We start from the raw sequence: 19307 nt of genomic DNA on the forward strand, positions 1-19307 counted from the left end.
ACTAAAAGTTAAACAGGTCAGATTAGGATTGAGAGAATTTTGACACGAACAAGAGATCACACGACACGACATGACATGACACGAGATGGGAATTTATGAAAGGACATGATAACACAACACAAACTTGACAAGAAGTTAGTAGGTTAGGGTCGGCTATTTCTGACACGGAACACGAAGATGACACGACACGATAACACGAAAAACTAAATAGATCGGGTTAGGATTAAGCGAATTTTGACACGAATATGACATGACACGATATCCACCCCTAGTTATAGGTGGTTGGTCCTTTGCATTAGGACGATTTTTTTTTCATGTGGTAGTAGAAAAGGAGCACAAGATTCGCCTTCAAAAATTGAGGTATGCTAGCTGAGACCATTTCCTCTATAAATACCTTTCAATTCACAGCACAAATTCTAGAGTGTATTTGCCTTGTTTTCCCTCGTGACTTCATCTGAAAACACTTCCTTAAACAATGTCAACATCTTCCTCCTCGATATGGTTCACAGTGACTAGGCAAGAGCCGAGACTGGTGGTCCCCGCGGAACCAACACCGCATGAACTAAAACAACTCTCAGACATAGACGATCAAGAGGGTCTCCGGTTTCAGGTTCCGATGATAACGTTTTACAAAAGCAATCCTTTCATGGAAGGAGAGGACCCTGTGAGTGTCATCAGGGAAGGACTAGCCAAAGCACTTTCGTTTTACTACCCATTTGCTGGGAGGCTAGTTGAAGGGCCTAACCGGAAGCTTCTGGTGGATTGCACGAGCGATGGGGTTTTGTTTGTAGAGGCTGATGCAGAAGTTGAGCTCAACCAACTTGGTGACGCAATTCTTCCAGGGTGTCCGGTGTTGGAAGAGCTTCTTCATGATGTTCCTGGCTCTGATGGAATCCTTGGCTGCCCTCTCTTGTTGCTTCAGGTAGAGTTAGCTACTTAGCTGTAAACATTTGACAATCTGGAAACTCTAAGCTAGGCTATGTTTGGTAGCCAGGGATGGAGCCATGGAGGGGCCAGTAGGGGCGATCGCCCATGCAAGAAGAAAACAAAACACTATTATTATATATAAAAAATAATAATTCTTATGAAAGTATATAGGCTTGCCCCTGTGTAGAATTTTGAAAAAAAAAATTATAATAGTAACCTTTGAAATACAACAATACCAACATTAATTACTAAATGCTAAGGGTTAAAATATAACAAAACATAAAACTAGAAGATTAATATTGTGAATATTCAAGTAATAAACTTCCACCTTAGATGGGTTTAGTGTATTACAATTTTATTTCTTTTTGCCCTAAAATCTCAATCGCATAAACAACCCCCCCCCCGGTATAAACATCTCTAATTGTTAAGACTTCAAAGACAATTTCAAGAAAGTAGCAACGGAGGAAAAGAGATTTTGGAAACCCTTAGTAATTTTTGTGAAATCTAAGTTGTAGGTATGTCTTTCCCCAATTGTTGTTCTAGACTTTTAATTCTTTATTTTTTGACTGGTAAAATCAATTAATATGAAAGCCCATATACCGAATTCGTCCAGTTGTGTTGAATGAAAAAAAAAAGATGAAATAAAGAAAAACAAGACACATACTTCAAGATCGATCCCATTAGTTAAACCAATTTATGCATTTACGTTATTTTGAGTTTTAATGTATTTACGTTATTATGTATGCATGTGTATTTATATTTTTTTCCCGCATGCACGGTCGACCCTGCGTGGTGAAATTTCTGGCTCCATCCCTATTGGTAGCACTAATGTTTTTTGTTTTTATTTTTAGAATTTTCAAAAAATAGGAATGAAAATATGCTTGGCGCACTACTTCCATTTCCAAATAATTTAAATAGCTTTTACTATTTTGAAAATTTGAGAAAGTATCAAAACCTTACTTTCACTTCTTCCAAAAATAAAAAACCCACTGCCAAAACCTTCCCAACCTTCTGCTTTAACTTAACCCAGCTTGTCATTTGACTCATGCACCTTCTCGCCACATCGGAGGAGGACCAAAGACCCAAAATACAACCCCAACCCAATAATTGAATTAATCAAAACATAAACATATCTTTGTAATCATAGATATGTTAACCTACTTTTTAAAGAAAAAAAGTTAGACTTGCAATTATGGATAGCCAGGAAGTTAGTACATGATAATTAATGAGTCTGATTTTCTTCCAACTCCAGGAGGAGGAATTCCTCCAATCAAGAACACATGGCACCTCTTGATTCGACCAAATCCCTTCATTTCTTACCTAATAGCAATCTAACGTTATGTTAACTCTAAACTAAATTCACCGTTAACCAAAACAACAACCTACTTTTTATGAAAACTCCTCCATGCATGCAATTAGAAAATTTCAATCTCGATCTCTATTCCATATCTTCTAAAAGACACAAAAAGCATAAGAATGGAGAACGCCTCCGTTTAAAAAAAGAATGGCAAAAATCTAATGGAATTTTTCCAACTCTGTGCATAACCTTGTTCTTTGATGAATAATAAGTCAACTTTTTGCTGTTGCAAAATGAGTTACTGATATCAATTTTTCCATCTACGTCGATGAGAATATTGTTTTTTTTAATAGGCAAAAGTAACATTTTATTAATGGAAGGGGAAGGGGAATCCAACCAAAAGAGCACATCCAATGGGGACAAGCCCATACACTTGAAGGCCTAAATGTCCAAAAACACCCCAAAAGGGAACAAAGCCCTAGCAAAAGGCCAAAAAAGCCCAGATATTACAATATAGCCCAGCCCAAAGAAACCCAAAACCCTAACCCTAACTACTAAACATTTCAAACAACCATCCACCCACGGCCACCAAATTAGCCTGACCACCGCCCCACCACTGAGCCAATCAGTCCAGACATCCACCGAGCACTAAAACGCCACCACCACTAGACCACAAACCGACGGAGGGAAACCCAAGCTCAGACATGAGCACTCAACCATAGCCGTTAGGCGAAGACCGGATCCCCCAACAGTAGATACCGGTGGGAGGCCGCAGACCCAAGAATTTGACATGGCGGGGGCACCAAATTTTTGTTTTTTTTTGTAACCGTAATATACGAGTTACAGTTAAGCACATTTACTCTAAAATAATTTTAGCATTTACGATAAATTAACAATTTAAAAGTATATATGTATTTTAATAATTTAAAAGTATATATGTATTTTAATAATTAGCTACTTGGACAAACTAGCGCACCTTGACTAAATGCATTAAAACAACATTATCACATGTTCATCATCTATTTTTTTATTACTAACTCTACTATTACAGTTTTGGGGACAAACACTATACAAATGCAATGTGGGGGTAGACTCAAACCCACAAATAATATAAAAAACAAGGTACGCACTATTTAAAAAAAAACACACATTTTCACCTTTTGGGAAAAAGGCAAAAAAAACCTGCAAGAGAGCATGGGGGTAGTCTCAAGCCCACCACCTCTTGTTTAGAAGGAGAGCACTTTACCACTGTACTAACAGACAACTACTTACATGCATTCAACATAAATAATATATATATATATAACTGCAAAAAAAAAATTTAAAGGGCATGGGGGCACGTGACCCCATGTGCCCTATGGTGGGTCTGCCCCTGCCACCGACCATATATGCTCCCAAACCATTCGATCTGCCTCGCCGTTAGGGATCAGCATAAGTAGCCCAGGAACTACCAGGCCGACAGAAAACATGAAGAGAACACAGTCGAGACCAGGAGAGCACAACGCGAAGACGGCACGAAAGAAATGTGCAACAATCCAAGGTGCAACATGAAATTGCCGGATCGAATTAGGACGCCATTGACGGCAATGACATTTTTGCTGTGGAATCTTTTGAAGTTGATTGTAAATCCAGAGTAGCAATTCCATTTTTTTCTTTGTTCTCATACATATAATAGGTATATACATGGTAATCTATTCCTAGAATAATGGGATTGAAAAATAAAATTTTCTAATTACATGGAGGTGTTTTCCTAAAAAGTAGGGATTTTTTGGTTAACGGTGAATTTAGTTTAAAGTATGTTAAGATGTAGCGGTAATGTTAGATTGCTAATAGGTAGGAAAAGAAGGGACTTGGACGAATCAAGAGGTGTTGATAAGCACCCGAGAATGTAATGCAGGGTGCGCTAGTATTTAGTTTTAGTTAAATTTAGTTACTTATTAGTTATTATTAACGTTGTTTGCTCGTATAGTGTCTAGTCCTATTTTGTAGGTAAATCGCCAAAAAGGGAGCTTTCGTTGCACTAGACAAGGTTTTGCCCGAGCAGAAGTTGACTTGCCAAGGCGGAACCTGTCATCGCCCGAGCCGAAGCAGATTTGCCCGAGCAGAAGCCCGATGGCCAGAGCAGAAGTTGAAGTTGCCAAGGCAGGAACTCATTTGCCCGAGCAGAAACCCGATGGCCAAGGCAGAGGCAGAGTTGCCCGAGCAGAACCCATCATTGCCCGAGCAAGAGGAAGGCGGCCAAGGCAATGACCCACTATTGGCCTCGGCAGCGATGTAAACTTTTACATCCCATCGATGCCGAGCCCCTTAGTGGCAAATACCCCTTAACCACTTCGGCAGCGATGGGACAAATCATCTTCCATCGATGCCGAACCCCATAGTAGAGCATTCTAAGGCCGTTGCCATCGATGCCGAGGGGCTTAAGAGCGGATTTTCTGAGCATCTTGGGAATATTCCAGGCGCGGACCTTCGGAGTATAAAAGCCTTTGTCATTATTTTGTACAAACAAGTAGACTTAGATTTGCTTACCTAATTTTAGATCTAGAATTAGATTCAATTTGCATTTTGAATTGTTCTTGCTGTTCTTCATTTTTCCAGCACTTATATTTTAATTTTCTGCCCTTAGTTGTTAATTTTTGTTATTGTTGCCTTAATTAAAGTTGTTTATTTTCTCCCGATCTATCTTAGTCTCTAGTTTAATTCAAGTCTTGTTATTTCATTATGGTAGCTAGATTTTTGCTTGCTCCTATCTCTCTAGATATGGGTGAGTAGTTTCAAGGGTTAGGTCATGGGATGATTAGCATCTCATGGCCCGGGCGAAAATTGCATTTTACACCCAATAAAGCTTCAAACTTTGATTTGAAAATTGATGTGGGGTTCGGGTTTGTTTGATAAATCACCGAGGTGTTAACCTCTTTGATCTTGTGTAGGTGGGAGCGTCGACTACCCACCACATAAGATGCTTAGAGCTCTTTCGCACGAGGTATTTGTCAAATGAATTCTAGAGCTAGCTTGGTTCTCAAATCATTCGATTTTCCGACTTGAGAACTTTAATCAAGTATCTTAAATTGTGTAATTGGGTGAAGAGTGTAGTTTAGCTCGAGTCTTGGGTGTTAATAATTCCTAGACCTAGCCTATCTTTTCCCTAGTTAATTCGCTTTAATTTAGCCCTTTTATTTCCACCTTTCAAAGTAAAACAAAGTTGGCCGTCTAAAGGCCGAAAGCCCTTACTTGCATCTACAAATCCGACCAAGCCATATAATATTTCCCTTGGGTACGATCCCGGATTTCCGGTTTATTATGCTTCAACCGACGTGTTAAGCCCTACGCTTGGGGTATTATTCCGCATTATTATTATCATCGGAGCGAACGAAGCATTTTTGGCGCCGTTGCCGGGGATTTCTTATTATGGCTTTCTTGGAAGTTCGACAAACCACTGTAAGTATCCCGCTTTCGTTTAGTAGTAGTAGTTTAGTAGTTTATGTGTTAGTAGTTCATATTTAGTTTGGTGGATACCTCTAACCTAGTTCATCTAAACTTGAGGTGTAACGAAGCCAGGCTAAATATCGAATTTGTTTCTTAGTTAGTTTAGCGTAGTTAATTTAGTTAGTTAGTTTAAATTTGATTGCATTGCTTAGCCGAGGTGGTGGCATAACCCTTCGCATATTCTGTTTGTTGAGTTGAGGTGGCGGGATGGCCCCTTCTGTCTGGTAGATAATTAGTAGTAGCATTTATTTTGTGTATGCCTGTTTACTTCGAGTAGCAAGGGGTACTATGGCCTATTTTGCAAGGTGCTATGGAGGGTATGCAAAACAATTTGATTGTTCAGTATCAATTCCTATATTTTATGGCTTGGCCTCAGAAAATCCATTTTCGCATGTTGATGATCTTGAGAAAATTTTTGCTAACAATGAAAGGGCTATTTTACAAGTATTCCCAGCGTCTTTGCGTGATAGTGCTCAAGATTGGTTTTATTCTTTGAGTCCAGGATCGACATGGCAAGAGATTACAGAACAATTTTTCAAAACTTTCACTCCCTCATATGAGACTCATATGCTTTTACAAGAACTATCCCATTTCTATCAACAAGAAAATGAGTCTTTTTCGCAATATTGGGAGCGATTTAAATGTTCTGTATTCTCTTGGTCAAGTTTTAATTGTGAGCTTGGCAGTCTTTTGGCTATCTTTTGCCATGGTTTAAATTCTAAAACATGTCAAGTTGATTTTATGTCCAATGATGAATTCTTGGATAAAAACGCTGAAGATGGTTGGGATTACCTTGATAAATTAGCCCAAAAGCTCCAATTTTCTGAGTTGTATGAAAATTTTGAAGATTCTAACTCGGATGCCATGAAAGAGGAAATTAAGCCGCATATCTTGGTTGAAACTATTAGTTTAGATTGTGACAGCTCCTCAAAGTCTGCATGGAGTGATGAGTCCATTGATGAACCTGAGGTCCAAAGTTCTCTTGTGGATTCCCCTCTTTGTGATGATCCGGGGGAGAAATGCCTCACACTTAAAGTTATCCTTTTGGATCCTCCGTGCCTTGATCTTCTCACCGCTAAAGAAATGGATGGCGAGGTAGATTTTTCACACTCTTTGTTAGAAAAGCAAGATGCATGTGAGCCTATTCTTGAGAAGTTACCAATCATAGAACCAATTGATTTTCTTGGTGTTGACAATTTTCTTGTGGTTTATCATCCTTATATTGTAGATTTGGTCAACAAATTGAAAATTGATTTTGTTTGGGCTATGCACTTGGTGGAACTTAAGTTTTTAAAACGAATTCGGCAATTGCTTTACTCAAAGTACCTTATCTTGTGGCATGGTCGAGTTCAATTTTTGGCAAAGTGTGTAGCTTGGAGTGCTCTGTTTCTTCTAATAGTTATTAATGGCATGCTAAATGTTCGTAGTTCTCGTGTGGCTGAACACTCTTTTTCTTTCTTTCTTGCCTTGTTTCTCTTTTAGTTTAGTATGCATGCTTTGTTTGTTATGTTTTGTTTGTTTTTGTTCTGTGTTTGCATCTAATAAAATCTTGGAGATACCTCACATGCAAAAGATTTCACCAATGTGTTAGTGAAAAAAGGGCTTTTATTAGTTCTTCTTGGTAATAGTTTATCGTTAATGATCCATGCTCTCCGCGATTGCCCCTAATCGGAGGCAACTTAGGTCTGTGAGTGAGGTTTGATATTGCCTAGAGTGCACGCTAGGTTGTATTGCATCTTGCTTGGTTTTGATCTTAGGGGACGCTGGACTTCATTGTTTGGCGAGGTCAAGCGATAGATTTTATTACGGGCGCTAGCATAACACATGTTCAACGGTCTAGTATAGCCACCCATTTCTTACCCCACCGGTAAGAGATGGGAAGAAAAGTATGACTCGTGTGATCGCGTGATGATCGGGTGGTGCATCGCATTTCATTTTGTTTTGCATGTCTAATTTGTTCTTTGCAATTTCTTTATGTTCTGTCTTTTAATTTTGGTTTGGTTTGAAGCCGGATAACACGGGCCGGTGGTTCTAATGTCATTTGTTTTGTGGAAAGCCGTCCTATTAAGTCTTCTGCAGGGTTTATTTGCTACCACACCAGCCTTGGTAGTTTGGGCCTAAAGCCGGAGTGAGTGAGGCGTTCAGGAGCCCTAAGCATGGGTGTGGCTACGAGCCACGGTTGTTAGTCCGATAAAGCTTTGGATATGGCCCTGTGTGACTAGCTATGGTTCCGAGTTGGTAGAACCGAAGGAGTGAACCCTGGAAGCATCTAATCTGGCTGGAGCAAAACATTGGCATAAAATCCTCCTACTTGGTCGAGGTATTTAGGGGTTGACATTTCCCTTGGACGGTACATTCGCGCACTCTTCCTTTCTTCACTCTTGTTCTTAATGCTATGAGGGCATAGCATCGCTTTAAGTTGGGGGGAGGGGTTAGCTTATGTGCTATTTGGTTGATTTTTGTTTAATTTTTGCAAAAATTTTGAAAATTCAAAAACATTTGAAAATTTGAAAAATTCAAAAAAAACAATAGAAAATTGAAAATTTTAAAAATAAATAAAAGGTTTTTACTTGCAAATTCTTCCTTTTGTCAGAGTTTTTAGTTTTGTTCAAGACTTGTTGCATGCTCAATCGTTGTTGGTTAGCAAGAATTCGTAGCAATCCTAAGAATTTTGCGTTTCTCAATTTGCATGCTTAGTTGAAAATTGAATGGTTTAAGTTTTGAGTTAAGTTTTTGAGCAAGTTTTGGCCCATATCCCCATCTTCCAATAAACATGCTTGTAGTTAGGTGAATAATCGCATGTCCATGCCTAATTGTGTTCAAATGTCGATTTTCAATCATTTTGGAATCCAAAGCGCACTTAGGAAAGGATACAAGGCATTCTTTGCATGATTATACCACATATGAGTCACCTTGTCCTATTTTGCATCCGGTTATTCTCCCATTCTTTGCTTAGCCTAGGAGACCGGTTGTTTGGAGGGTTATTTGGTTGAGTGCTCATTGCTTAAAAGGTGTTTTGGGGGATGCTAACTGAATTGTTGGAAGTTCTGAGGATCGAAGTGAAGCTAAACAAAAATTTGCTTGGATTAGTGGCTTCGGCATCGATGGATTACAAGAGCTTACATCGCTGCCGAGCAGCTCATCTCACCAGGCCATTAAGCATCTCGACATCGATGGACAAGGAAACTTTGCATCGCTGCCGAAGCAGCTATCTCATAAGGCTACTATCATGTTCGGCATCGATGGAACAAAAGGGTTAACATCGCTGCCGAGTGGGTTAAGGCGACAGATCAGTGCCAGACCAGTGCACGTTTCAAACTAAAACCCAAATCCATCTTCTGAACCCGATTTTCCCCTTTCTTCCCTCCATTAAACCACTTAAACCCTAGACCTAACTTCCAATCCACCACCAAATCCCCCATATTTCCACAGTAAACCCCCAACTCCTCCATCTCCCTCAAGAACACTCAAGCTTTTCACCATCAATTTCAAGATTTCCGTTCAAAAACAAGGTAAACCCAATTTCCTTTTCTTTAATCCGAAATTTCTACACCTAGACCACAAAAATTCCGAAATTTTCTCCTTGTTTTTCACTCATATATCCTTACCGCACCTTATTCTACCCAACATTCCCTACTTCTCCCACCAAAAAATCAGATTTCCAAAGACCCCCACCCCATAAATCCGAAAATCCAAAAAAATCAAACCCTAGCCTTTTTCAACCTACAATGCCAAGAATCAAACAAACCGCACATCGTGCTCCGCCTTCTCAAGCAGAAATTGAAGAGGAAGATGATTTCATGGCTGAGAGTGAGGAAGAAATTCAGCCCGCGGAGGCTTCGGGATCAAGGAGTAAGCGGAGGAGACGGACTCCGGGTCAAATTGCAGCGGATAAGAGGAGAGTGTGGGAGGATAGTTTTGTGGGCAGAAAGTTCAAAAATGAGAGGCAAGTGGATGCTACGGCATTGTCCGATGATCACATGGGGCTTCGGTACGTCATGAGGAAAGGTTTGAATTTCTGGACTGAGCCGTTACTTGGTTATAATAAGAATGCCGTTATCGAGTTTTATAAGTTTATGATTATTCCTGAGGGTGATTGGGAAAGTGACCCGGCTGTTAGAATTTTTTCGAAAGTAGGGGGAATAGATATTGTGATTACTCCTGAATCTGTAAATTACCCTAGAAAGGATGAATTGATTGATTTGCAAGTAGTAAATGAGACGTTGTATTATGATCCCGCTTTGGCTTCATTGCCCCATGTGCCCGGAAATTTCAAAGGCAGCTCTAGATTCCTGAACAAAGTGATACATTACAATCTTTATCCCCGAGGTTCAGAGAGTAGGCCAACCAGGAAAAGTGGAGAAATTTTGTTTGCTTTTACAGCTAATGATTTGATAGTTGACTGGGCCATGTTCATATTTACTCAGCTGCGTGATTTTAGGGCCAATACTTTGATTACTGCCAATATGCCATTTCCATGTATGATTACTAGCTTGTGCAAGAGCAAAGGAGTTAGGGGGGCAGCCTATGAGCAATTGGAAGAACTTTCTCCGGGGCCTATAGATGACACATTTGAGGTGAAGAGCTCATCCCAGATTTACACTGCAAAGGGTAAGCAAGCGAGAAAGGGGGATTATTTGACCACAATGCCCTCAAGAAAGGAGAAACAAGGGTCTTGGCTCAAGAAGCTATTTTGTCAAGGGGTTTCAATTATCAACTCTCAAAGAAAGGAGAAGGCTGAAAGGAGAAAGATGATGAGGGAACAGGAAGCACAAAGGAGAGAGATAGCCTGGCAGACTTCGATTTTAGAGCAGCAGCATGGGGTGAAGTATGTCCCCGAGCCAGTTGATGAGGGGGAAATGAGTGATGACTTTGCAGGATATGAGAGTGAGGAGTTGGCTGACTGAGTAGATGACTTGCTAACAGGAGGATGAGGTGGTGTCATGGTGATGATTTGATAGAGAGTCGGTGGCTTTAGAAATTCCCCTTACTTGGTCGGGGTCTTGGTTGGTTGACATGCCAACTATCCTATCCTTTTGTTTTGTTTTGTTTCATTTTCATTTCGTAGTATAACTTTGCACATTATTAGTTAGTAGTTGGTTTGGCCGGTTCGGCCTTGACTTGGTTCATTTCATATGTTGGCGGCGGTCACTCGGGTAGTTAACCAAGCTAGTAATAGACCGTCGCCCATTTTTGCTAACCTGTTCTTTGTAACCAAGGTCATTACAAGCTTAAAAAGTCCTTAGTTGATCTTTTGTGCGCTTGAATTCCATTTTGATTGACTGTCTGATAGTTGCATAACTAGTTAATGGCATGCTTTCCTTTCGTTATCCAAATATCATCTGCTAGTTTTCAATTCTGTTGAATAAAAGTGCTTTAGTTGTTTGAGGCATAGTAATTCTTGTTCGCTAATGCCTGTTGTTGAGCACTGATTCGGTGGATATGGTTTAGTCTGAATTCGCATGTTCTGTGTCCCGTATCCTCCCATTGTTCGAGGACACAGACCATTTTGACTTGCTCTTGGACTTGCTTGATACTTAGCCTGTTTAATTGCATGCTGAAAATGTGAGTTGTAGAAATGAAATAAAAAGCCGGATTGTTGAACTCTTGCTAGGTTACAGAATTGAGCATGTTCTAAGTTGTGAACTCGGAAGGATTGCATAGTGCTTATGTTTTAATTTTCTGCATTTCGTTCGCTAGGGACTAGCAAACCTTAAGTTGGGGGGCGTGATAAGCACCCGAGAATGTAATGCAGGGTGCGCTAGTATTTAGTTTTAGTTAAATTTAGTTACTTATTAGTTATTATTAACGTTGTTTGCTCGTATAGTGTCTAGTCCTATTTTGTAGGTAAATCGCCAAAAAGGGAGCTTTCGTTGCACTAGACAAGGTTTTGCCCGAGCAGAAGTTGACTTGCCAAGGCGGAACCTGTCATCGCCCGAGCCGAAGCAGATTTGCCCGAGCAGAAGCCCGATGGCCAGAGCAGAAGTTGAAGTTGCCAAGGCAGGAACTCATTTGCCCGAGCAGAAACCCGATGGCCAAGGCAGAGGCAGAGTTGCCCGAGCAGAACCCATCATTGCCCGAGCAAGAGGAAGGCGGCCAAGGCAATGACCCACTATTGGCCTCGGCAGCGATGTAAACTTTTACATCCCATCGATGCCGAGCCCCTTAGTGGCAAATACCCCTTAACCACTTCGGCAGCGATGGGACAAATCATCTTCCATCGATGCCGAACCCCATAGTAGAGCATTCTAAGGCCGTTGCCATCGATGCCGAGGGGCTTAAGAGCGGATTTTCTGAGCATCTTGGGAATATTCCAGGCGCGGACCTTCGGAGTATAAAAGCCTTTGTCATTATTTTGTACAAACAAGTAGACTTAGATTTGCTTACCTAATTTTAGATCTAGAATTAGATTCAATTTGCATTTTGAATTGTTCTTGCTGTTCTTCATTTTTCCAGCACTTATATTTTAATTTTCTGCCCTTAGTTGTTAATTTTTGTTATTGTTGCCTTAATTAAAGTTGTTTATTTTCTCCCGATCTATCTTAGTCTCTAGTTTAATTCAAGTCTTGTTATTTCATTATGGTAGCTAGATTTTTGCTTGCTCCTATCTCTCTAGATATGGGTGAGTAGTTTCAAGGGTTAGGTCATGGGATGATTAGCATCTCATGGCCCGGGCGAAAATTGCATTTTACACCCAATAAAGCTTCAAACTTTGATTTGAAAATTGATGTGGGGTTCGGGTTTGTTTGATAAATCACCGAGGTGTTAACCTCTTTGATCTTGTGTAGGTGGGAGCGTCGACTACCCACCACATAAGATGCTTAGAGCTCTTTCGCACGAGGTATTTGTCAAATGAATTCTAGAGCTAGCTTGGTTCTCAAATCATTCGATTTTCCGACTTGAGAACTTTAATCAAGTATCTTAAATTGTGTAATTGGGTGAAGAGTGTAGTTTAGCTCGAGTCTTGGGTGTTAATAATTCCTAGACCTAGCCTATCTTTTCCCTAGTTAATTCGCTTTAATTTAGCCCTTTTATTTCCACCTTTCAAAGTAAAACAAAGTTGGCCGTCTAAAGGCCGAAAGCCCTTACTTGCATCTACAAATCCGACCAAGCCATATAATATTTCCCTTGGGTACGATCCCGGATTTCCGGTTTATTATGCTTCAACCGACGTGTTAAGCCCTACGCTTGGGGTATTATTCCGCATTATTATTATCATCGGAGCGAACGAAGCAGGTGTCATGTGTCCTTAGTTGGAGAAATTCCTCCTGCTGGGGTTGGAGGAAAACTAGACTCATAATTAAGTGAGTTTTGATGGCACACAAAAACTATCTAATTATACTCAATTATGAGTAAAAGCTCTGTTAATTAATTTTCTCTTTATTTCTGAGTTTAACCTATATCAAAATTTATTTCCACTCAAATTAAGGAAAACTTAATCTTTCGAAAAATTGAACTGTCTTTTGTCTACTGAATTTCAATGGGGAGTGATGAAAAAATCATGTTTACGTATTTTTGTTTTTCTTTTATTTGAAAACAGGTTGACACAAACATGTTTTCCGCTTTCACCTTTTTTTTTTTTTTTTTAGGAAAAATAGAAACTGATTTCAATAAATAGAAAACAAAAAACAAAAAAGTGGTAGTGTTACTAAACATCGCCTAAATCTTTATAAGGAATTCCCATGACTCATAATGATTAGGCACCTTGTGATTTCAAATATGCCGCTGCCATAAAATTTTGCATATATTTTGTGTAATAATGTTTGTAAATCATTTTCCCTGCTAAAAACATCCTCAATATAGAACCTTTTTCATTGAGGGCTGGTGTTCACTTTATTTTGTGTACTATGGAAAGACAAAAATAGAAAGATAAAGATACACAGAGAGAGAGAGAGAGAGAGAGAGAGAGAGAGCTCAGCTCTCTGTTTCAACTTCGCTTAGGTTTTTGATCGTGTCATACCGTATAAAAAATAAATTTGTAAAAACTTAGAGTTAACTACTACTCTGTAGAATAGTGGTTAGGACCGAGTGTCGATCCGAAGGGACAGATTGGCTAAGTTACTATAATTCCGACGAATTTCTAGATTAATTTAAAGGGAAAAGGAGAGTTTGTAGACACCCCAATTTAGCCTAACAATTATTTCAAGTCACACCTTGGGGACCATCACGATGTTGAATGGATACAGTGATTGCTGATTGACTTCTCGTGAACCCATGGACTTTTGGTGAGTATTTTTAGCTAGTTAGAGGATCCAATCTAGAGCCAAATAGCCTTTCAGACAGAAAAACAGTATCCCAGGAAAATCTATCTTTCGGCCGTAACATTGATTTTATGGCCTCAACATCATTCTTTCACCCGTGAAACATGTTGCTTGAAAATCTCCCTGAGAGATTGATTCCTCGGCAGCCAGATCGATTCTTCGGCCGCCCAATCTATCCTTCGGCTGCCAGATCCATTGCTCGACTGCCAGATCGACCTTTTTCCAGATTTTGGAATGTTCTGTCGAACATTTGATCCGATCACCGAAACCCTAGCAGCCAAATTCCAATGCGTTCGGGCTACGAAAGCAGATTCATCTAGAGATCTTATAACCCTATACTACCATATTGATTCACACCATTTGATTGGCCGGAGTGGGTCACCAATTGCCTATATAAAGAGGCACTTAGGGTTCCAAAAATACAACCACACAATGCACAATTCATATCATCAATCACCCTTTCTAGCCACGAAACTCTGCATACATACTCTCTCATATTCCCTCTTCAAAAGTCCTAACCCTTCGAAGGCAGCTGCAATCCAACGATTAAACCCCCGAAGTACAAACCCTAACCCTAGGGTGTTTGAGAAGCAAATCAGTCAATCACCCTCAATCCAAAGTAATCAAGCCACTGAGGGATCAAGGTGGTGAGGCCCAGGGGCCTTTTGTCTATTTTATTTACAATTTTTACACATTAATCATAGCGCTTTGATTTTCTATTAATCTTTTAGTCTGGTGTGAGGAAGAACTTCGATTGGGACTCCGTTCCCTCGGCCGATACATCAATCCAGGAGGATCCCTTGGCCGTGAAATCTATTCACCGACCGTGAGATCCATCTCCTTGGGACAGCCTGTTTTGTCTTGCTTATTTCTGATGCATGCTTTCAAATACCGTTCTGGCTCACCATTAATTGTTAATAGCTAAAATCAATCTATATGCTTAGAGTTAAATAAAGCAAGTACTAATCATATGTTGAACAACTATGGGCCAGTCTCACGACTGAGCAAAGAGGGGTGCCTAACACCTTCCCCTTATTGTACTTTTGGCTCTCGTACCCAGAATCTCTATTTGTTTTTTCTAGTTTTAATAAACTATTTAGCCACTTAGAGGACCTATTCCAGAGCCAAATAGCCTTTCAAATAGAAAAACATTATCCCAGAAAAATCTATCTTTCGGCCGTAACATTGATGTCACAGCCTCAACATCAATCTTTCACCGTGAAACATGTTGCTTGAAAATCTCCCTGAGAGATTGATTCCTCGGCAGCTAGGTCGATTCTTTTGCCGCCCAATCTATCCTTTGACTGCCAGATCCATTGCTCGGCTGCCAGATCGACCTTTTTCCAGATTTTGGAATGTTCTGTCGAACGTTTGATCTGATCACCAAAACCTTAGCAGCCAAATTCCGATGCATTTGGGCTATGAAAGCAAATTCGTCTAGAGCTCTTCTAACCCTATACTAAGTTATTGATTCACGTCATTTGATTGAACGGAGTGAGTCACCAATTGCCTATATAAAGAGGCACTTAGGGTTCCGAAAATACAACCACACAATACACTATTCATATCATCAATCACTCTCTCTAGCCACGAAACTCTGCATACATACTCTCTCATATTCCCTCTTCAAAAGCCCTAACCCTCCGAAGGCAACCACAATCCAACGATCAAACCCTCGAAGTACAAACCCTACCCCTAGGGTGTTTGAGAAGCAAATCAGTCAATCACCCTCAATCCAAAGCAATCAAGCTACTAAGAGATCAATGTGGTGAGGCCCAGGGGCCTTTTGTCTTGTTTATTTATAGTTTTTACACATTAATCATAGCGCTTTGATTTTCTGCTAATCTTTTAGTTTGGTGTGACGAAGACCATCGGTTGGGACTCCTTTCCCTTGGCCGATACATCAATCCAGAAGGATCCCTCGACCGTGAAATCTATTCACCAGCCGCGGGATCCATCTCTCTGGGACAACCTGTTTTGTCTTGCTTATTTCTGATACATGCTTTTAAATACTGTTCTGGCTAACCATTAATTATTAATGGCTAAAATCAATCTATATGTTTAGAGTTAAATAAAGTAAGTACTAATCATATGTTGAACAAATATGGACCAGTCTCACGACTGGGCAAAGAGGGGTGCCTAACACATTCCTCTTATTGTATTTTTGGTTCCTGTACCCAGAATCTCTATTTATTTTTTCTAGTTTTTATAAACTAGGTGGCAACTCTATTTTGATGATAACCGTTATCGTGTGGCAATGTTTCTAGCCATGAGAATATCCACGATCTTGGTTTATGAAGCAAACAACCAAACAAATAGCAACGATTAATCTGTATGGCGATGTCCCACTTTGGGAGGTGTCTACAGAGTTTGATTGGTTTTTTTGTTCAAAGAAACTAATTAAACAAAAGCAATTAATTAAAAAGGATTTGGAAACTTGATGGAGGAAAGTCTAGCATTTAGAATCCACCCCAACCGCATAACCATGTATTGCATAGACCGGGTTAACACTTGAATTGTAAATCACTATTGCTAGGGCTTGCAATCCCTATCGATAGTAGGCAAGTAGATTTCCACAATCTGCCAACCAGCATGGACTATCCCACATTGTTGACTGTCTCACAAGCACGGTTTAGCTGTCTAACGGCATGGTCCGTCTCACGAGCATAACCCATCTTAGTCACCCGAATTGAGAACATTGAAAACAATTATGTGAAAGGTATTAGAAACCTAGGAAATAAACACTCAATCAATTTAAAGAATTAAAAACCATTCCATTGATATCATGAAAAGAGTTCTTGAACACATAATCCCATTCGAATAAAAATTCTTCGAATAAAAATCCTAATCTTTCTATACAAAAGAACAAGGTTACTTGATGTGAGGCTTCATCCTCCCCGGAGACAAGGGATTTAGCCGGCCATGGAGAAAAGAAACACGCTTGAATATAATGAACACATGAAGAACACAAAGTTCCTCTCTTAGATTTGCTCTTGCCTCCCTCTAGCTTGCTAAACAAAAGTTAGGAACCCTAAAACAATGTTGAAGATGTATTTATACCCTAAGGCCTCAAAGTTACATTTAAAACTTGCAGAATATATTCTTGTTCTGAGACTGCCCAGGCGAAAATTTAAAGAGTTGAATTTCTACAGGTGGGTAAAGTTGTCCGAACGAGAATGAAAGCCGTCCTAACGGGATTTTCAGCATTCTCTCCCCTGCTTTCAAGCGACTCCTGTAGCTTCCTACTTCGTGTTCGTGCGTCCAAAGCACTTCTACTTCACACATTTAAGCCTTAACCACGCTCCAAGGCCTCAAACATTACTAAACAACTATAAACATCAAATAACAACACAAACAGACTAACAACGCATGAATAATTAGGGAGACTAATTAGGTGCTTGTCGGCACCTATAACCGTCACATCTGATCTGTTTCAACTTGGCATAGCTTTTGGTGCATTAAATAAGTTAGACCTTTCACCAAACCCCACAGCTCAGCTTTCTTGACTATAGATAGATGTTGGCAAGAAATGTGATTCTGCATAGAATACTTACTCTTGTATCAAATGTGCATATTCGTATTCACGTGTAATGTTCACATTAAGTTTTTTTTGTTGGTGAATTTCGATGAATGTAGGTGACTCGATTTAGGTGCGGTGGATTTGCCATTGCCCTGCGCCTGAACCACACAATGAGTGATGGAGTTGGTCTGGTCCAATTCCTAAGCGCAATCGCCGAGTTCGTCCAAGGGAAAGAAGTCACTGCACCTTCTGTGTCTCCTGTGTGGCAAAGGGAGCTTCTATCGGCAAGACATCCGCCACGAATTACATGCCTTCACCACGAATTTGAACAGGGGCTCGACACCAACAACGATGATGCCAACTCAACCCCGATCCAAAAACCTTTCTTCTTTGGTCCCAAGGAGATCAGAGCTATTCGAAACCATCTCCCCCCGCATGCAAGCGCCACCACATTCGAGGTCTTGACCGCGTGCTTGTGGAGGTGTCGCACTCGTGCACTCGCGTTAGACCCTAACAACACCGTAAGAATTTCGTGCCTTGTGAATGGTCGCAGCTTGCCTGGCCTGAATGTGCCTCATGGGTACTACGGCAACATCATTACCTATCCTGCAGCAGTTTCGAAGGCTGGAAAGGTATGTTCCTTTCCACTGGAATACACGGTGGAGTTGGTAAAAATGGCAAAGCACCAAATGACCGCCGAGTATTTCAGATCGGTGGCGGATCTTATGGTGATTAAAGGGCGGCCTTTGTACACTGTGGTGGGAAACTTTTTTGTTTCTGACTTAAGACGTCTTGGCTTTGAAACAGTGGATTTTGGGTGGGGGAAACCAGTGTATGGCGGCAGTGCCGGGTCGTTTCCTTTGATAAGCTTCTATATGAATTTCAAAGATGGGATTGTGGTTCCAATATGCTTGCCAGAACCAGTCATGGAAAGGTTTGAGGAGGAGTTGAAGAAAATCACTAAGGAGCCTTTCGATGGTTCAGTTGATCATAGGCCCCCGAAGATCACATCCATGCTTATAAACTGAGAAGAGAAAAGCAAATCTGCAAGAATGACTATAGTAAGCATTTATGGAGTATCATATGAAGGACTGGGATGAATTTCGTCAGAAATTTTGTTGATATGGCATTTTTTAATTCACCCTAAAAGGGATGGCTCCATGGTGAAGGCCTAAGATTTAGAATGTGCTCTCTCTTAAGATCTCAGGTTCAACTTCTACTGCCTCAATTCTTGCGATCACTTGAAACGGTTATGGAAGGAGCTATATAGATTAATCTAAGGTGCATGCAAGTTGGCTCTAGGCACTTTGTTATCCAAAAATATATGTACTTTAAGATCTATAGTATATTAGTATGTCCCTTGTAAACAAAGAAAAAGCATACACAAACTATGTAGAATATGTTGTTGTAGAGTGGGCTTTATCATTTTAATTTTTCAATAACAAGCTCAAAAATTCTCGTCGTCATTGTATAGCATATAGCTAGGTGAGTTAACGCTAACCATTTTTTTTTCTTTTTTTCGTTATTTTTGTCGTCTTTTTTGAATTTTTGTTGAATTTTCGTTTTATTCTTTGGTATGTTCCTTTCCACTGGAATACACGGCGGAGTTGGTAAAAATGGCAAAACCCAAATAACCGCCGAGTATTTCAGATCGGTGGCATATCTTATAGTGATTAAAGGGGTCTAAGATCCGGTCCAGTTTTAATAATGTCCAGTCCGGTCCATTTTTGGGTCGTTGCGAGTCCCTCCCGGGCCCACAAAAGTTTATTTTCTTTAGCTTGTCGAGTATATCATCCACACAAAAAATTAGCATGAT

The 19307-nt window shown here is 40.2% G+C and overlaps 1 protein-coding gene across 1 annotated transcript; it reads left to right on the forward strand.

Moving 5' to 3' along the window:
- The first annotated feature begins 357 nt into the window (after positions 1 to 357).
- Positions 358 to 18957, forward strand: LOC131308575 (alcohol acyltransferase 1-like). Its single transcript, XM_058335518.1, has 2 exons — positions 358 to 922; positions 17608 to 18957. The coding sequence occupies exons 1-2, from the start codon at positions 476 to 478 to the stop codon at positions 18517 to 18519; spliced, it is 1359 nt and encodes a 452-aa protein (XP_058191501.1). The 5' UTR covers positions 358 to 475; the 3' UTR covers positions 18520 to 18957.
- The last annotated feature ends 350 nt before the right edge of the window (positions 18958 to 19307 follow it).

The sequence above is a fragment of the Rhododendron vialii genome, chromosome 11a (genome assembly GCF_030253575.1).
Source record: "Rhododendron vialii isolate Sample 1 chromosome 11a, ASM3025357v1".
NCBI lineage: Eukaryota > Viridiplantae > Streptophyta > Magnoliopsida > Ericales > Ericaceae > Rhododendron > Rhododendron vialii.